Source organism: Styela clava, chromosome 11 (genome assembly GCF_964204865.1).
Source record: "Styela clava chromosome 11, kaStyClav1.hap1.2, whole genome shotgun sequence".
Taxonomy (NCBI): Eukaryota; Metazoa; Chordata; class Ascidiacea; order Stolidobranchia; family Styelidae; genus Styela; species Styela clava.
This window is the reverse complement of record NC_135260.1, coordinates 2,377,677-2,393,112: the sequence shown is the minus strand read 5'-3', so window position 1 is coordinate 2,393,112 and position 15,436 is coordinate 2,377,677. Positions and strand designations below refer to the sequence as shown.

Genomic DNA, 15,436 nt, shown 5'->3' with positions numbered 1-15,436 from the left:
TTTCCTCTAAAAAAGCATTTTATAATTTTCCCCATTTGATATATTTCGTATGTCTTCGAAGTAATTTAGTCTACCTAGCGGCAATTTAGATGAAATATTCGGGTTCTGTATAGTTTCGTACCTCACGTACTTCTAGTGGGCGTATAACGATTTTTGCACATGTCAAACCTAACCCCCACGCTACTACACCATCCAGATCTATCACGTGATCGTGACGTTGTGGTGACACAATTTTTGGATGGCGCAGTCAGGTGGGGGTTAGGAAGTACTTAAGGTACGAAACTACACTAAACCTAAATATTCTAGCAAAATTGGTTCATTTAAGAACATTTACTCCTGTTTTTCTTGTCTGGAGCCATGTTCTGAGTAAATATGTGAAACTTCTCATCAAAAGCCCGCTATTATCTCTGGCCATATATAATTGTACGATTAGTTCGCCATTAATGGAAAACCTTTCAATCAACTATTTTTTTAATTTCCTTATTTTTCCTTTCCGTTTGCTGTACATTCTTTTCTATGCACTGCAGCATGTACTTTTTAGTTATTGCGCGCATGAATAAATTGAAGAACTTCTGTGTGAGTGAAATAAATTTGTTTTATGAGGTAGAGGTGTTTACACGACAATTGCGCGTTGTGCTGGCTTAGACAGGGCCTATACCTGACATGGGCAAACTATGGCTCGTGGGCCAAATACGGCCCGTTCAGTAATTCAATCTGGCCCACCTGATGCTGCCGCAACAGTGATTTACCTAACAAATTTTGATGTTTTACCTTAAAAATAACTCAATTGAATCACAATTGCGCTACGTTTTGGGGGAGCTTATAAGACAGCCTAACAACAACGCTAAAAAATTTAGTCTGGCCATGCTCTTGCTCCCATCAAGTTTTGGGTTCTTCCGTTCTGAACTTTTTAATTATTACGAACATTGATCAAAGCCTATTATGGTGCGACTATGATCAATTCATTCTGAATGTGTATTAAAATAGCATTTGTCTTTTTCTCACGTTGATGAGATACAAAAAACTTTCAAATTCAATAATATTTTTTATTTGTCCCTGAAAACGAATGAAATATTCCATAAAATAAAGCAAACCAAACGATAAAAATACAGGGAAAGACAATATCAATGGAAGCCTCATAGTGATTAATTATAAAACAAATATTTCATTTTCAAATTTTAAAATTTCGAAAAAAAAAATTTAAAAAAGGCGAAGTGTATTTACCAAAGTATTTTAATATAAAAACACAGGAGTTTAACAATTAAAATTATACGTTTTGCTTATTTTCTCAAAAAATGTTTTTGCTCATTTGGTTTAAGCTTTCGTTTTGTCATATTGTAAAACAAAAAAGGAATACCAAAAATATATAATAGGATCAATATCTCAGCCTTGCAATGACATCTCTACAATATTTTTTCATAGAGAAAGCAAAGGTGCAACAAAATATCAGCAAAATACAGATAAAAAGAATATTGACGTTTCAAAAAATGGTGAAATTTGAGATTTCAAAAATATTAGTTGTAGATATTTTAAAAAATAGATACGTTTTAAGGTACTCCAGCAACACGTGAACCAAGACACCGGAACGTAGTATGTGTACCAGATTAGGGTTAGGCTACCATTTTTTTAATTTACTTTATTTCAGTTCTATTACGAGTTCGTGGACTAGCCAAGTGACTCCTGTAGTATTTGTACCTAAAATTATGGCCCAACCCTAACCTGGTACACATACTACGTTCTACTGTCCGCCATCTTGGTTCACATACTACGGGAGTACCCTTCTTAATCTAGCATGTGATCTTAGTATGAAGCAATATTCGGATATTTCAATGAAAAGTACCGACGTTGACAAATCAAAAAATACGTTTCACTCATCTTGTCAAAATTATTTTTTAGGTTTTCTTATTCTATGTACATTCTTGTTTTTAAAGCTATAACTTCGACATAGTTTCCCGGCTCCCAACCGGGGACTACAGAGCAGTTGAAGGGGGACACAATGCTTGAAGCAAAACTGATTTTACTTTTCTCTTTACAAGTAAACACTCCGCTTTTCCTAGTTTCATTGCTTGATAAGGTTATTTCACAAGGTCTTTTCACTTTATTGAGCATGAATTGTTTGAACATAACGAAATTTGGAATCTAACACTATAAACAGAGGTGGGCAAGGTTTTTGGACTGGGGGCCAACAATTTTGCCCACTCAGATGGCGGGCCATGTGAATGTGACGTAATAAGTTACATTTTATAAACAATATTTACAGTGTTAAAAAGGCAAAGGTGGAAAGCAATAAGCCCCATGCGAAACTAAATTAAATAGCAATCTCAACGAATTTCTTGAGTTATTTTAAACTAAAACGTCGAAATTTCGGTTTGGTTTGGTTGTGGAAGCATCAGGCGGGCCAGTATGAATTACCCAACGGGCCCAATTTTCTCTGCGGGCCGTAGTTTGCCCAAGTCAGCTACAAATACTACTCGAATGATAAACAGGGGCCAAGGTGCTAAAACTTTCCGGAAGGGGGTCATGTTCCATAAAGAGTTGGGAACCACTGTGCAAATCACAAAACAACGATAGTATATAAGGAAAGTCAGTAGATGTTCTTCAGCTGGTATTCAATTAATTCTTTGAAGAAATATTCACCAAAAGTATTTCAGTAAAAACTTACAAAAGTTTAAAAATATTAAATATACGTTTTTCTCAAAACAAGTTTTGCTTTGATTTTTAAGCTAGTTTTGCTATGTCGGGTTAAAGCCTTCGTAGCATCATAGAAAAATCAAATGATAAACAACAACATCAATAAGACACAATACAATAAAAGAAAAATATGCAGGGTCTTGCAATGGGATCTTTATAGTAATTAAATACAACTAAAGCAACAAAGCGGACATTTCATTAGAAGAATTAGGGTTAAACGATAGGTAAGTTTCCAAACACAAAGCGGATAGTAAAAATTTGAAAAATATTTATTCCCAGGTGAAATGGGGGGCATAGGATTTGAACCCGGTATGTGATACCTGCAATGCCAACACAATTAAGCCAAACGTTTCAATATTTAGTTAAAAAATACGAGTTTAAAAATACAAAGAACATATATTTTCGAATATACAAAATTTGAAAACCAATACTCATTTACCTATAAATAACACATCTTTATTAAAAATAACATAGATTATTAATCATTTAAAACGTGTAAGAGAGAAAAAAGTCTTTGTGCTATTGACTAGGTCTTATTTTAAGGTTATATTGAAACGATTTTAAAAATTCAGACTAGGTCTTATTTTTGGGAAAACACGGTATTTTGCGTTTCGAAAGTTAAATATTATATTTATGTAACACGTGTCATGTTCATGCAGCTTACGTCATAACATGCATATATTTTTTAAACCAGCGAACCTGTTGTTAATGTGTTCGACGCGAAAGCGTCTAGAAAGCTTTCTAAAATTATGAATTCCATCACTGGACAAGAAATTATTTGAGACACCGTGATAATAGCTAAACGAAAATATCGGTCGGAGACCGAACACTTATCGATCGAAACTGCGGTTTTGATTCATGACACTATAGTGACACCGCGTGTACCATCACTAATTAATTAATAAATCGCTAATTATACGACATAATTCATTCAAAATCAATGGGCTTCTGGTACGAGATATGATAAATGCACATGCAAAATTTGGAGCAGATTACATCTAATAGACAAACAGACAAATACCTATCAACATAATTACCGATCTAAGGATCGATAAGTAATAACCGGCGCTACGGAAGTGTGTGTACCAATATGGTGGTAACTATTTTTTTTACTTATTTTATATTTAGTTGTGTAAAAGGACAAAAACCTATAGGCAGGGGGTATATTCACTTGGATAACACTGACATACCCGAACCCGTAATAGAACTAAAATAAGGAAAATCCGAATAAAATTATGGCCTAACCCTGGTACACATACTACGGGAGTACCAAATAAACACTGGAAATATCAAAGCAATTGGTCCAGTAGTGTGATAATAAAAGCGATTTTTTCATATCAATAACAAAAAACGACAAAACGATGTATATATAAATATCCATTTTGTGTCCAATAACTAGTTAAAAGTCCAAAAGCAGGCATTTTTCTTCTGCTTTTACCATAAAATATGTTTCGAGCTCAGCGCTCGCATAGGACAAATTTTTCCTCGTCCCTCCCAATCCAAAGATACTGATTGACTCTCTCTTCATCCTTAGTCACACGCAGATAGACTAGTTTGCCGTTGTTTTTTGTAAAAACTGCTCCCCGCCTGAAATGAGTCTTGTCCACTGCAGTTCCGTTACGGAAGGAAACACTTTCATTCTGAAAATATAAAGACGGCGATCAATCTGCGATTACTATTGTTCTCATATGTGGGCCACAAGACCACTCTTCCCTACTCTTATGATGTCATATCACCGTGCTATGAGGTCATTACTATGTATTATGACGTGACTATTTACTGATCGCTGATGCAGTTTTCTATAATGTGATGAATATATTTGAAAGCAGAAAAGCGCAATAGTGGGTTATCTGAAATTTCATTTTAGAAGAAATATTGGATGTTATGGCGTCATAATTGAAAACGTAACGTTATTGTTAAAATTGCTTTTAATTGTTTTCTTCTGAATCTATAAATGATTTTGCGTCAGATAATTTGATATTCGCCTTATTTTAGTCGGCTTTAGAAGTACAAGGCAAATACCAGGGTTGACTCAGATAGCTTTGATTCGAAAATGAACGCCGTGATCGTCAACTCCTTGCCCCTGCGTGCGGAACCCCTTTAGTTCTCACCTCGTTATAGGTCATTCCAAGATGAAAAGATTTGATTCCTCCAATCTCAAAATTTGATCGTATGAAATCTCCTATTCTATCCATGTGATCGTCATTATAAATATTCGCCAATTGTCCACCAATCTCCTTGCATCTCGATTCTGCTTCAGTTTTGTTACTTTTCGCCGTCCTTATTAGAGGAGTCAGAGGGATAAACAACTTGCCATCGTATTCCAAACCATTAGGAACAGTAGTACTGAGAACATCTGCAAAAAAAATCGAATTCTTTTCGCACTAATTTGAAATCGCTAGCTTATCAAGGGACTACAGGACACTTCTGTTATAGAATGTCACATAATCGACAACAGCAAGCTGTCCCATTCGTGTTGTTAGAAAGCCAGAACATAATCAAGTCTTCCGTATCTCAACCTTGATGTAGCAGAGACTCGGATAATCAGCAGTGATAACACAGTTTTGCATCATGTTTGCTTTTACAACCATCTCGAATAGATGGTAGTTAAACTTTTTATGCCGCGCTCCCTTTTTAGAATTTATCAAGTCTTGCGCCCACCTCAAAAATAACGAGCTAACAATAAGCTACAAATAACTGATAGTAAGGCGAAAGTATGTTTTATCCAAAAAAAAAAACACGTTGAAAATACGTAGATGAAATCGCAATTTCTGAAGAATAAAGAAATGTATATATCCAAAATATGGAGGGCAAGATCATTTAACTTCACGCCCTTTCAAAAACTTGTCTAACTTGCCCAATTGTGGGGCGCGCCCAAACGTTTGAAAACCACTGGAGACTGAGAGCTATCGTGTCTCTGAATAAACCCGAACATATTGAGGCCCTCACAACCTTCACTTTGGTGTGGTATTATAAATATAGTTCGAAATTGCACCAATGGTAACTAAACAGAGTCTATTTCTAGTTATGATGGGGCATTACGCGCTAGTAAATATAAATTTACGTTAAGGTCAATACGATCAGGAAAAAAGCTTTGAAGCAATGAATTCAACAATATTGAAGATTTTGGAAAAAGTTCGGCTTAAGTAAACCATCTAAATTATTACGCCATTTTTTATCATATGACTTCATATTATGACATAATGATTTCGATATTGTGATGTCATGAATAAATATATTCAAAAGTTCTTGGAATATGAATACTACTTCTTGTTGAAATATTATTGGCGTTATTTTGCAAGGGATCAACCATCTAATGAACTTTCTTCTTACTCAGGGCACTGATAAAAATCTGTGGTCACAGTCATGGTCGACTCTTGGTGTGTGGAAGCAACAGAAGAGATCGATCGAGTTGTGAACACGTTTCCAAACACTTCCAAGCACTTCACTTATGAAGTGTATTTACAGTGTTACAAAAGCCAAAATAAAAAACAATAAGCCTCGTGCCAAAACTAAATGTAATCCCAATCTCAAAAAATTCATTAAGCTATTTATTAATTAAAACAATAAAATTTTGTTTTAGTTTGGTTGTGGCAGCATTAGACGGGCCCTATTGAACTACCCAACGAGCCGGATTTGGCCCGCTTCTCGTGGTTTGCCAATGTCTGGTCTATAAATTGAAGGATTCAGAGTTCACGCGAGTCTTAAATTCAAAGTCAAAAATGTTGTCTTCAACTCTGAACCTCTCAACCTACAACAAACAAAATTTACAAATTCCACATTCCAGAAATGCGCCCCTAATATGCCCAAACTTGTGGACTCCACTACGCTGTCGTCGTTGGTTACAAATCCCATGCCCACCGCCTCACCGAGGATGTAATAAATTTTGTAGACAGTGCTGGACCAGGAAGATTCCAGCACTTACAATAAATATAGTTCCATACATATCGTTAGATTGTAGTGGTAGCTTATATAGGCCCTGTTCGGTGCGAAATTTGTCAAAAATGAAAAATCGACATTAACATAAATTAGGCACTCATTCACTCGTCATGCGTATTCCTAACGCTTAGCACGATGATCCACACCGCCGCGTTTATGGCGTTTAGGGGAGAAATATTTTCCCAGTGAAAAACGAGAAAGAGGAGACCAAACCAACCTGTACTCTGTTCGACTTTTGTAGTTTGTGGACGCACGGTAGAAAGAAAGGCTTCCTTAGTTGACCACGGGGATGTAGCAGGGACGATTGAAGTGAGGGCCGAAGAAGTTTTCTCGTCCTTGTATCCTGTGAAAAAAGTGAGTTTATAACACAAGTTTAGAGCAAGATTTATAGTTTTGGGTACTTTAAGGTAAGAATGACTGAACGGCAATGAGAATAAATTTTAAAATTTTTCTTTTCAGCGTTTTCGCACAATCGCCTTATTACCGATTACTATGACTAAAAGGTTTTTTTCAATATCTATGCTAGTGCATGCGATACCAAAAGACATAGATTTTTATACCCCGGGGAGTGGTCGTTTCTTTAACACCTACAACAGAGAGTGGCACGGAGTTCGTCTCTGATTCTTCCAACACCTTTTCTAATTGATAGAGCTCACTTTTCATCCCGTCTAATCGTTGTGTTAAAGCTGCGAAACATAAATGAAACTGAATTTAAATTGAGCCATTAGTTTTACAATTCGTATCAAGTGGAATTTTTTGTTAGAAGATATGAACCCCTTTCTTTTTGGGTAAAAATAAGAATGTGAGATGGGTTAGGGTTAGGCGATAATTTTATTCTAATTATCCTTATTTTAGTTCTATTACGAGTTTTGGGACCAGCTAACTGACTGTAGTATTTGTACCTAAAATTATGACATAACCCTAACCTGGTACACATACTACGTTCGAGTGTCCGCCATCTTGGTACGCATACTCCAAGAGTACCAAAACGATTGTTTGCGGGCATGTTTGCTATCAAATCATTTGGCAAATATTTGAAAATTGAAAACATATTTTAAAGAAATTATATTGTGGACACGAACCTCCCAAAGCTTTCTCTTCTTCTTTTGTGCACTGTCCTTCCTGAAATAGAACAAGAAAGAACTCTTTGAATATATGGGCATGAATGCTGAACATTGCTAAAGTAAGGCCTTAGCTTAGCAAGTGTTCCCTGCAAAAAGTGTTCCCATGGATTTAAAATACCACCAATATGAAACTACTACTAAAGCTCTCACCTTATGTTTTCTCCAAGTAAGCTGATCGTCGCACACCATAGGAATCCAGCATTGCTCTCCTGTTGGAAAAAAAATTAAAATTAGAAATCGAGCGAATCGTTCATATCAAAATGATTTATAACAGATAAACGAAAGTTATGTTGCTGAACTTTTTTCATAACGAGACTAATTCAGAACTTCCTTATGGCGCGCATTCGCTCATTCCATATTTAATTTCCTACTGCTACCCACGTCATGCGAACGCACTATTTTCCTCGATGATGATTGGTCGAATCAAATTTGAATTATTACGCCCGCCATTGGGGAATCTAACAATGTTTAGCGGTCTTGCGGGCGTGGGCAAAGATCTGACCGATCACCGCGATATAATATCTGGTTTCTGAAAATCGTTTCATTTTTTTTGGCAAGCAATGAACTCGGGGAAAGTAAATTCTCCGTAGTTTGATGCTTTCTTTATACGTCTTTCTACCCGAACAAGGCTTTGTGTGAGCAGTCTAAGAGGATTTTCACAATTGAAACTTTTTGAATCTTAAATCTAAGTTTAAAATATAAAATAGGATTGAGGAGATTTCACCCCGAGATGCCAAAATTTTCGAGTCGCAAAACGCTTTAACAGTTGGCAGTCACGCCCACTGATACGTGATACGTAATTAGCTGCTATATTTTAGACAGGCAGCAATCTTGTTGATTCGGCTTTGCTTATTCAGTTTACAACGTCCTGGGTGGAATGGTGGGTATAAAATAGAACCCGAGATTTTACCCCGCGATGCCAGAATATCCGAGTTAAACGCTTCAACAATGGGCCATCATTGAGCGATTTGTTTTAAGTTTAAAAACCGAAATTTTTTAAATGAGGAAATCCTCTTATTGGAAATTTCCAAACCAAAATAATTTTACAATGAAGGAAGGGTCATTTAGTACGATCTACGGTCGGGGCGGCGTTTAGATGATGAGAGGCCCTAGACTGCGCCGTTTGTGAGGCTCCTCTTAAATAATGACGTCATAAAAACATTATAACATATTATTATATAATATAATATTAATGAATAAATTGCGTGGCAAAATACGTCGCTAATCGTCCAACTAGATTAAGAAGCTCCGACCGTAACAGAACGCCATGGCACCAGAGTACAGTTTTCAAATGTATACAAATTCAATATTGCGCTGTTTTCAATTTTCAAAACGGTAACTACTTGGGACGAGAATTCTCTTGATTAATATAAGGTTAAATATAATTTTAAACCGTTTTTATTCTAGAACAATCTTTCACAATTTAAAAACGATTTAAAAATGAATAACAGTTCTCAAATGGAATGCCGAGGCCCTAAGATTTGAGACCCATAATCTTTAGCTTACTTTGCCTGGTAAATCCGGCCCTATTTACGGTACAGCAACGCATCCAATACGTGACACAACAAACGAGATGTTCGGGGAAAAAGCTATCGTTGAAAAAATAATTATTTTTCATATTCAAATGTCGGTTTAAAACATTCATCGAGAGACCGAGGTTCGCCATTTAATTACACCGTCACACCGGCTCCCCTACGCCGGAATAAATAAATATTTTCTCTGATACAATATCGCAGAAGTGACGCGAGAAAACAGATTTGAAATATGTCAAAAAAACTGTTTCAATTCACGGTTACGTTACATTTCTGGATTCTTTATCAGGAAGAGTATAAAGCATTCATGCTGTTTAAATATCAATGACCTGATTTTGGGGATTCATTATACCAAGGGTGTGCAGGGGATTCTAAATTTACCGGTAGTTAATTCTGGTAAGTGTGCATAATTCCAATCCTTTTGCGTTGCAAATGGTATGCATGAGTCCAATCAATTTGTTATCCATGCCTATAATATCGAGCTTGTTCAAAGCGAACAGCGCGGTTTCACCCAGTTATTTGTATTTGCCCCCCTGTATTAAAGGTTTCACACCTCTGCTTTAAACAATTTCTAAATAACTAACCCTCTGTACAAACCAATAATTTTCATATTTGCTGGGTAGGTTTTTAAATATTTATTTTATTTTTTGCTTCAGTGAAACCGGCAATTAATAATAGCCAATTAAAAAACAGCGCCAACACTATGAAATTTTGGCACAAAAATTTTATTCATGTTTAAATATTCAATTATCAGTTTCATTTAGAGCAGCTCAATTATCCTGCCTTATTTATTGAGGCAAAAGTTTCACGTAAAATAAGAAGTATCTCACCAGCTAGGTATCAAATATCCGAAGAAAATTAATTATTTCATAGCGCGCCCTCAAAAACAAAACCTAGGAAAACAAGCAAATCCAACAAAGCATGCACGGTTATACTGACCTTTAACCAATAAATACGCCTCCACCAACAGTATTAGTACGACGAAACTGTGTCGAATCGGAATCTTCATTTCCAATACAAGAGCTTCGTCAACTTTGCTTTGATGAAAGTCGATACCCGAACAGCAAAGGTTAGAATGAAGCCTCAATCTATTCGCACCGGAATATATTCTATTCAAGCTCACTCACTACTCTAGAGCGGGAAGGGAAATTGTTTTCTCTCTTTTAAATTTTAGGATACGTGTTGCGTCACAAAAAAGATAGTTTGGTAAATGCTGCTCTTTCTATCTTTATGAAACGACGAAATCACTACCACGCCATTGTAGAATATAAGATTTCGGACGTCGAGTATAAGAATTCGGGCGTAGAATATAATATTTTGTACGTCGAAGATAGGATTTTGGACGTAGAATATAGGAATTCGGACGTCGAATATAGGAATTCGGACGTAGAATATATAACTTCGGACGTCGAATATAGGAATTCGGACTTAGAATATAAGATTTCGGACGTGGAATATAGGAATTCGGACGTAGAATATAGGAATTCGGACGTAGAATATATAACTTCGGACGTCGAATATAGGAATTCGGACTTAGAATATAAGATTTCGGACGTGGAATATAGGAATTCGGACGTAGAATATAGAACCTTGGACGTCGAATATAGGATTTAAGTAGTGCTTTATGCAAACATTTTCAAGTGGATCACAAGCCTATTAAAAATTACTACGGTTAATGAATAGTTTAGTTTCATTTGTGTCATTTTAGTCAGATTTTTATTTCAGTAGCAATGAATGATGCTGCTGCTTTCATTCTAAATATTAAAGTGAAAGTTTTTATTTTTGCGAAAAGTGTCTTGATTTTTTTGTAGTTTATCCCTTGCATGAGAAAGTTAATAAGACACAGAATTTTCATGCAACGAAAGTGGCTACAAAAGAAAAAAGGTTGAGAACCACTGGTCTAGTCAAAACCAGTACCAGTACCGGTTGCGCCTTATAACACCGGTTTGACTTTGTATTTACAAAACCCAAATCTAAGCAATTAATTGACGGTGCACCCTATGGTCCGTAAAATACGGTAACTTTGGGATTTCATATATCAATTTAGAGCAGAGTTTCCCGAAATTTTTGCGCCACGGACCCCTGTTTGTGGACGTTATTTTTTACGGGGCCCCATCCACTGCGTATTAATTTATATGCCTAACCAACGAGGAAGGATAATGTTTCACCTGGATTTAAAACATAACAACACAAATTACATTAATGTGACAGATCAATTTGTTACAAGAAAACTCGTAGGCCCGAATTTACGGCCACTGTTCTATACAGTTTTACATATTTTTTGACGAAATAAAACTCATGGAAGTCTGAATACATGCATATTAACGTTAAATATTGGTAGACTAATGGCGATGCGTTAAATTATGAACTAATTGCACCTCGATATCCGGACTGTCGGTACTAATTGAACAATTGAATGGTTTCATTATATTTCAACCCACGTACATTTGAACCAACGACAATTGCACCTGCAATTATGGAAATGTTTTTTGTTTTACGGATATTTGAACCCATACTAACCTTAACCCATGGGTTTTAGCACCCGCATATACATTGAACCCGCGGATATACACATGGGTTCAAATGTACGGTCACCCAATTGAAATATTTTAATTGTGTATATATACTTAAATAGTCTCACACAATTAACTGGGTTTCACGCCTCTTTCTTGCGGAAATGGGGGTTAAATGATCATGGCAAAGTCGCACAAGTTCTCGATTGGTATAACTCAATAACGCATACAGTCAATTATAAACCATGACCATGTAGCGACCGACCCTGTAGCTCTGTGACTTCACAGTCGCTAAAGCAAGGATCATCTTTATCTCGTTTATGAATGTCTATGTAACCATGGATAGTGGATATACGTTGGAATATATCTATTTCAGACTCTTTGATATCGCTGCGAACCCCCTGTGTAGTCGTCGAGGACCCCAGAAGGGCAAGCGATTTGAGTCGCATATGTCTGTTCAGTTGATCACAATATTTCATGGCCATGTGTTAGTGCAATAAACTTATGTTTGTGCCACAGTTGAACTTCCAAATGATTGTACAGAGCTTTGGTCCAGGCGTGGCATTAGATAACATTTATCGAATATGCTGCTGTAGGTATACGATAGCATATGGCGCTAAAAACCAGACAATATTATCAAAACTTCCTGTGCAATTCCAGCTATCGTTAAACTAAATTACCGCTGTATTGTTCATAGGTGACACCATGATTTCAAGGTATCGCATTTCCAAAACATATTCGTGATTAATATCGTTTAAAAGTTCACGTCAATCATTTAATTTCGGTTCAAACAGCCCAACGCAAATTTCACACCAAATACGTATATCAGTAAGATATTCTGATTATAATTTTATTCAAAGCCCTTATTAAATTTTCAAAAACTGACATATCAGACGTAGAAATGCATTGAAATACCGCGATTCATGGACATAAAACACTTTGTATTTTGCTCCTTTGTAAATTTGCACGGTTAACGCTATATCACGTGATTTGTAACTCCAAGAATCGGAATCACAGACTTTCAATGACGATAAAATGATTCAAAACTTCCCAATAAATCTCGAAAAACAATAATTTGTTTACTAGTTTTATATATAGGGCACTTATTTACGCCGCTCTAAAAAGGGTTTTGTAGGAGCTACCAGTGATATCTAACGACATGTAAAGAGTTACGATTATTCGAAAATACCGAAATTTTTCCGGCTCGGCATTGCCTCCTCAAATTATCCCACCTTGGGTTAGTAGTTGGGTACGGAATTTCGACCCAAGATGTGAAACTACGCTTTGACTTCTCGGCCATCGCGCTGTAAAGAGGAATTAGCAGGCTTGTCCATAGGACATACTTTCGGTCCCATTCCATCTCATACCATTGGAATAAAATTCAATAAAAATTGTTAGATTTAGGTTTAGCGTCTACCAAATAGAACTACATGTACATAGAGACATGCAAAACAACAAAATTGACGGACTTTGTTAACTTTATATTAATAACTATTATCCATGTGTCCATCAGCCCCTTCACGGAGTATATTGTTAATGCTGAATATATTTTGCTCTTTATACCTAACAAGAGAGCTATGCTCAAATATATGGACACGAAATCCATAACAAGTTGTATTACCATCACTTCCTTGAAAATCATAGGGTTTTCGTGTCCCACATGTCCCATGGGAAATACAATTTATCCTGAAATTTGTGAAGAAGTAAATTGGATAATGACGGTTGAAGTGAACGAATTGGTGCGGAGATTTAATTCGATAACAACATACAAAAGCAAGTTAGATGTCTGATTATTTCTTGCATTGCTATTTCATTTGCAATGGTTAGACTGCAAAAAATCTGATACCAGGGTTATGTTAGTTCAAAACGGCACAATATTCAAAAGCTCATTTCCTAAATTCTAATGGTTTATTGACGTAAATCGCAGGATGATAGTTAAAATTTTTTGATCATGATTATCACGCGATGGGCTGTAATGACCTAGAATAAATTTAGAATATAGTTCATGTCGGTTACTCAATGTTAAATAGGGCAATGATCACACACTCGGGAGTTAAAATTATTAGTGATTATTGCTGTGATATGTAACGTGTCTCTTTCCTGTACCAGACTCCCATTTTATTTATTTCAGATATTTACGATGAGCCGAAAAATTGTCGCATAATTTTGGTTTTAATTTGATTGGCTTTGTGACGAATCAAGCAAGCGCGCCCATACTGTTTCATACAACTTTTTTGTGAGAAATCTTCTTTGTGCGAGAATTATCGCGTTAATTTTATCCCGATTCACAATTTTTACGACTCAAAATGATTATGAAAGGTAAATAAACGATGGAATTGAAAGTCCGTGTCCCAGGGCTCTCTTTATAGCACGGGTAATACAAGTAGGATTTCAAAGTCAAAATACTATAAAAACCTCACACAATTGGAATTGAATTATATTTTGCGGCAAATATGACCCAACACTTGGCGGAGTGTTTGAAATTTTAGGGGGGTGTTCACCCCCTGTGGTAGTGGTATGAGGAAATCACTGCGCTCAATCAGACATTGAACGGCTATTTGCCAATAAACAAAGGCAGCCGTCACATTAAATGAATATAATGATTCAATTTGATTTCTTTTTACAATAAATGAGCACTAATGGGTGCATTGGGAGTAAACCTAGTAATCTAAGTAAAGTACTGGAGAGGTAATAACCGCTGCTATAAAGTGATATAGTGGGACTCGAAATATATTCTCCTTGTAATACCCTAACAAGGTAGATTTCCCACAAAAATGTTGTTCGCGTGTGTTCAGTACGTCATCCAATTGAATTTGAAATGGGGTACCAAATGTCGTTGCAATATATTTGACATTATGGCCCGCGGGCCACCGAAGCGTTTCATCCGGCCCACTCGCGTCTGCTTAAATTCCAACTAGAGTTTTCATTATTAAATAAATTTTCGTTGGAAATATCGATAAAAATAACGTAATAATGACCACGACTGTATCCAATCAAATTTGAAATCGGAGTACCGAATGAAGTGGCGATATTTCCACGAATAGCCAAAAATATAAAAAAAAGTTTGTGTAAGAATGAACGGAAAAGTTGCACAATCACCTATATTTCTAGCTCCCGTGTGTGTGATCATTGCCTGATTCATTATTGAGTAATTACCATAAAGACTATTTAAACTTTATTCCCACTTTTCGAATCCATGCTCCCAACGCATGATAGCTGTTTACAAAAACGGTAAATTCTCCACACACTTCACTGTTAGAGTTGTCACAGGTATTTCCGGCTGATTGACATCAGCACACTGGGTGGCGCAATGGCCTAGCTGTTGAGGCATTCGACTTATATATATTACACCAAGCTTGTTAGGGTCTTTCGCTCCGAATAAGGCCCTGTGCAAGCAGCAATTGTTATCTAACAATATTTAAGGGGTTACGGTATTGTTTGGTTGTATTAAGATGGCAGGCACGTTTGGTTGTATTGAGATGGGAGAGTATTTGGTTGTATTATGATGGCAGGTTTATTTGGTTGTATTGAGATTGGAGGTGTATTTGGTTGTATTAAGACGGAGGGGATTTGTTTGTAATATGATGATAGGGTTTTTGGTTGTATTAAGATGGCAGGTATGTTTGGTTGTATTAAG

The 15,436-nt window shown here is 36.3% G+C and overlaps 1 protein-coding gene across 1 annotated transcript; it reads right to left on the bottom strand.

Moving 5' to 3' along the window:
* Positions 1 to 1,125: 1,125 nt before the first annotated feature.
* Positions 1,126 to 10,342, bottom strand: LOC144429746 (uncharacterized). The gene is made up of 7 exons (XM_078117937.1): positions 10,226 to 10,342; positions 7,905 to 7,963; positions 7,713 to 7,752; positions 7,191 to 7,316; positions 6,848 to 6,973; positions 4,803 to 5,047; positions 1,126 to 4,331 (listed from the first exon to the last, which is right to left on the bottom strand). Exons 1-7 carry the CDS (start codon positions 10,293 to 10,295, stop codon positions 4,149 to 4,151), a joined length of 849 nt encoding a protein of 282 aa, XP_077974063.1. The 5' UTR covers positions 10,296 to 10,342; the 3' UTR covers positions 1,126 to 4,148.
* Positions 10,343 to 15,436: the final 5,094 nt, after the last annotated feature.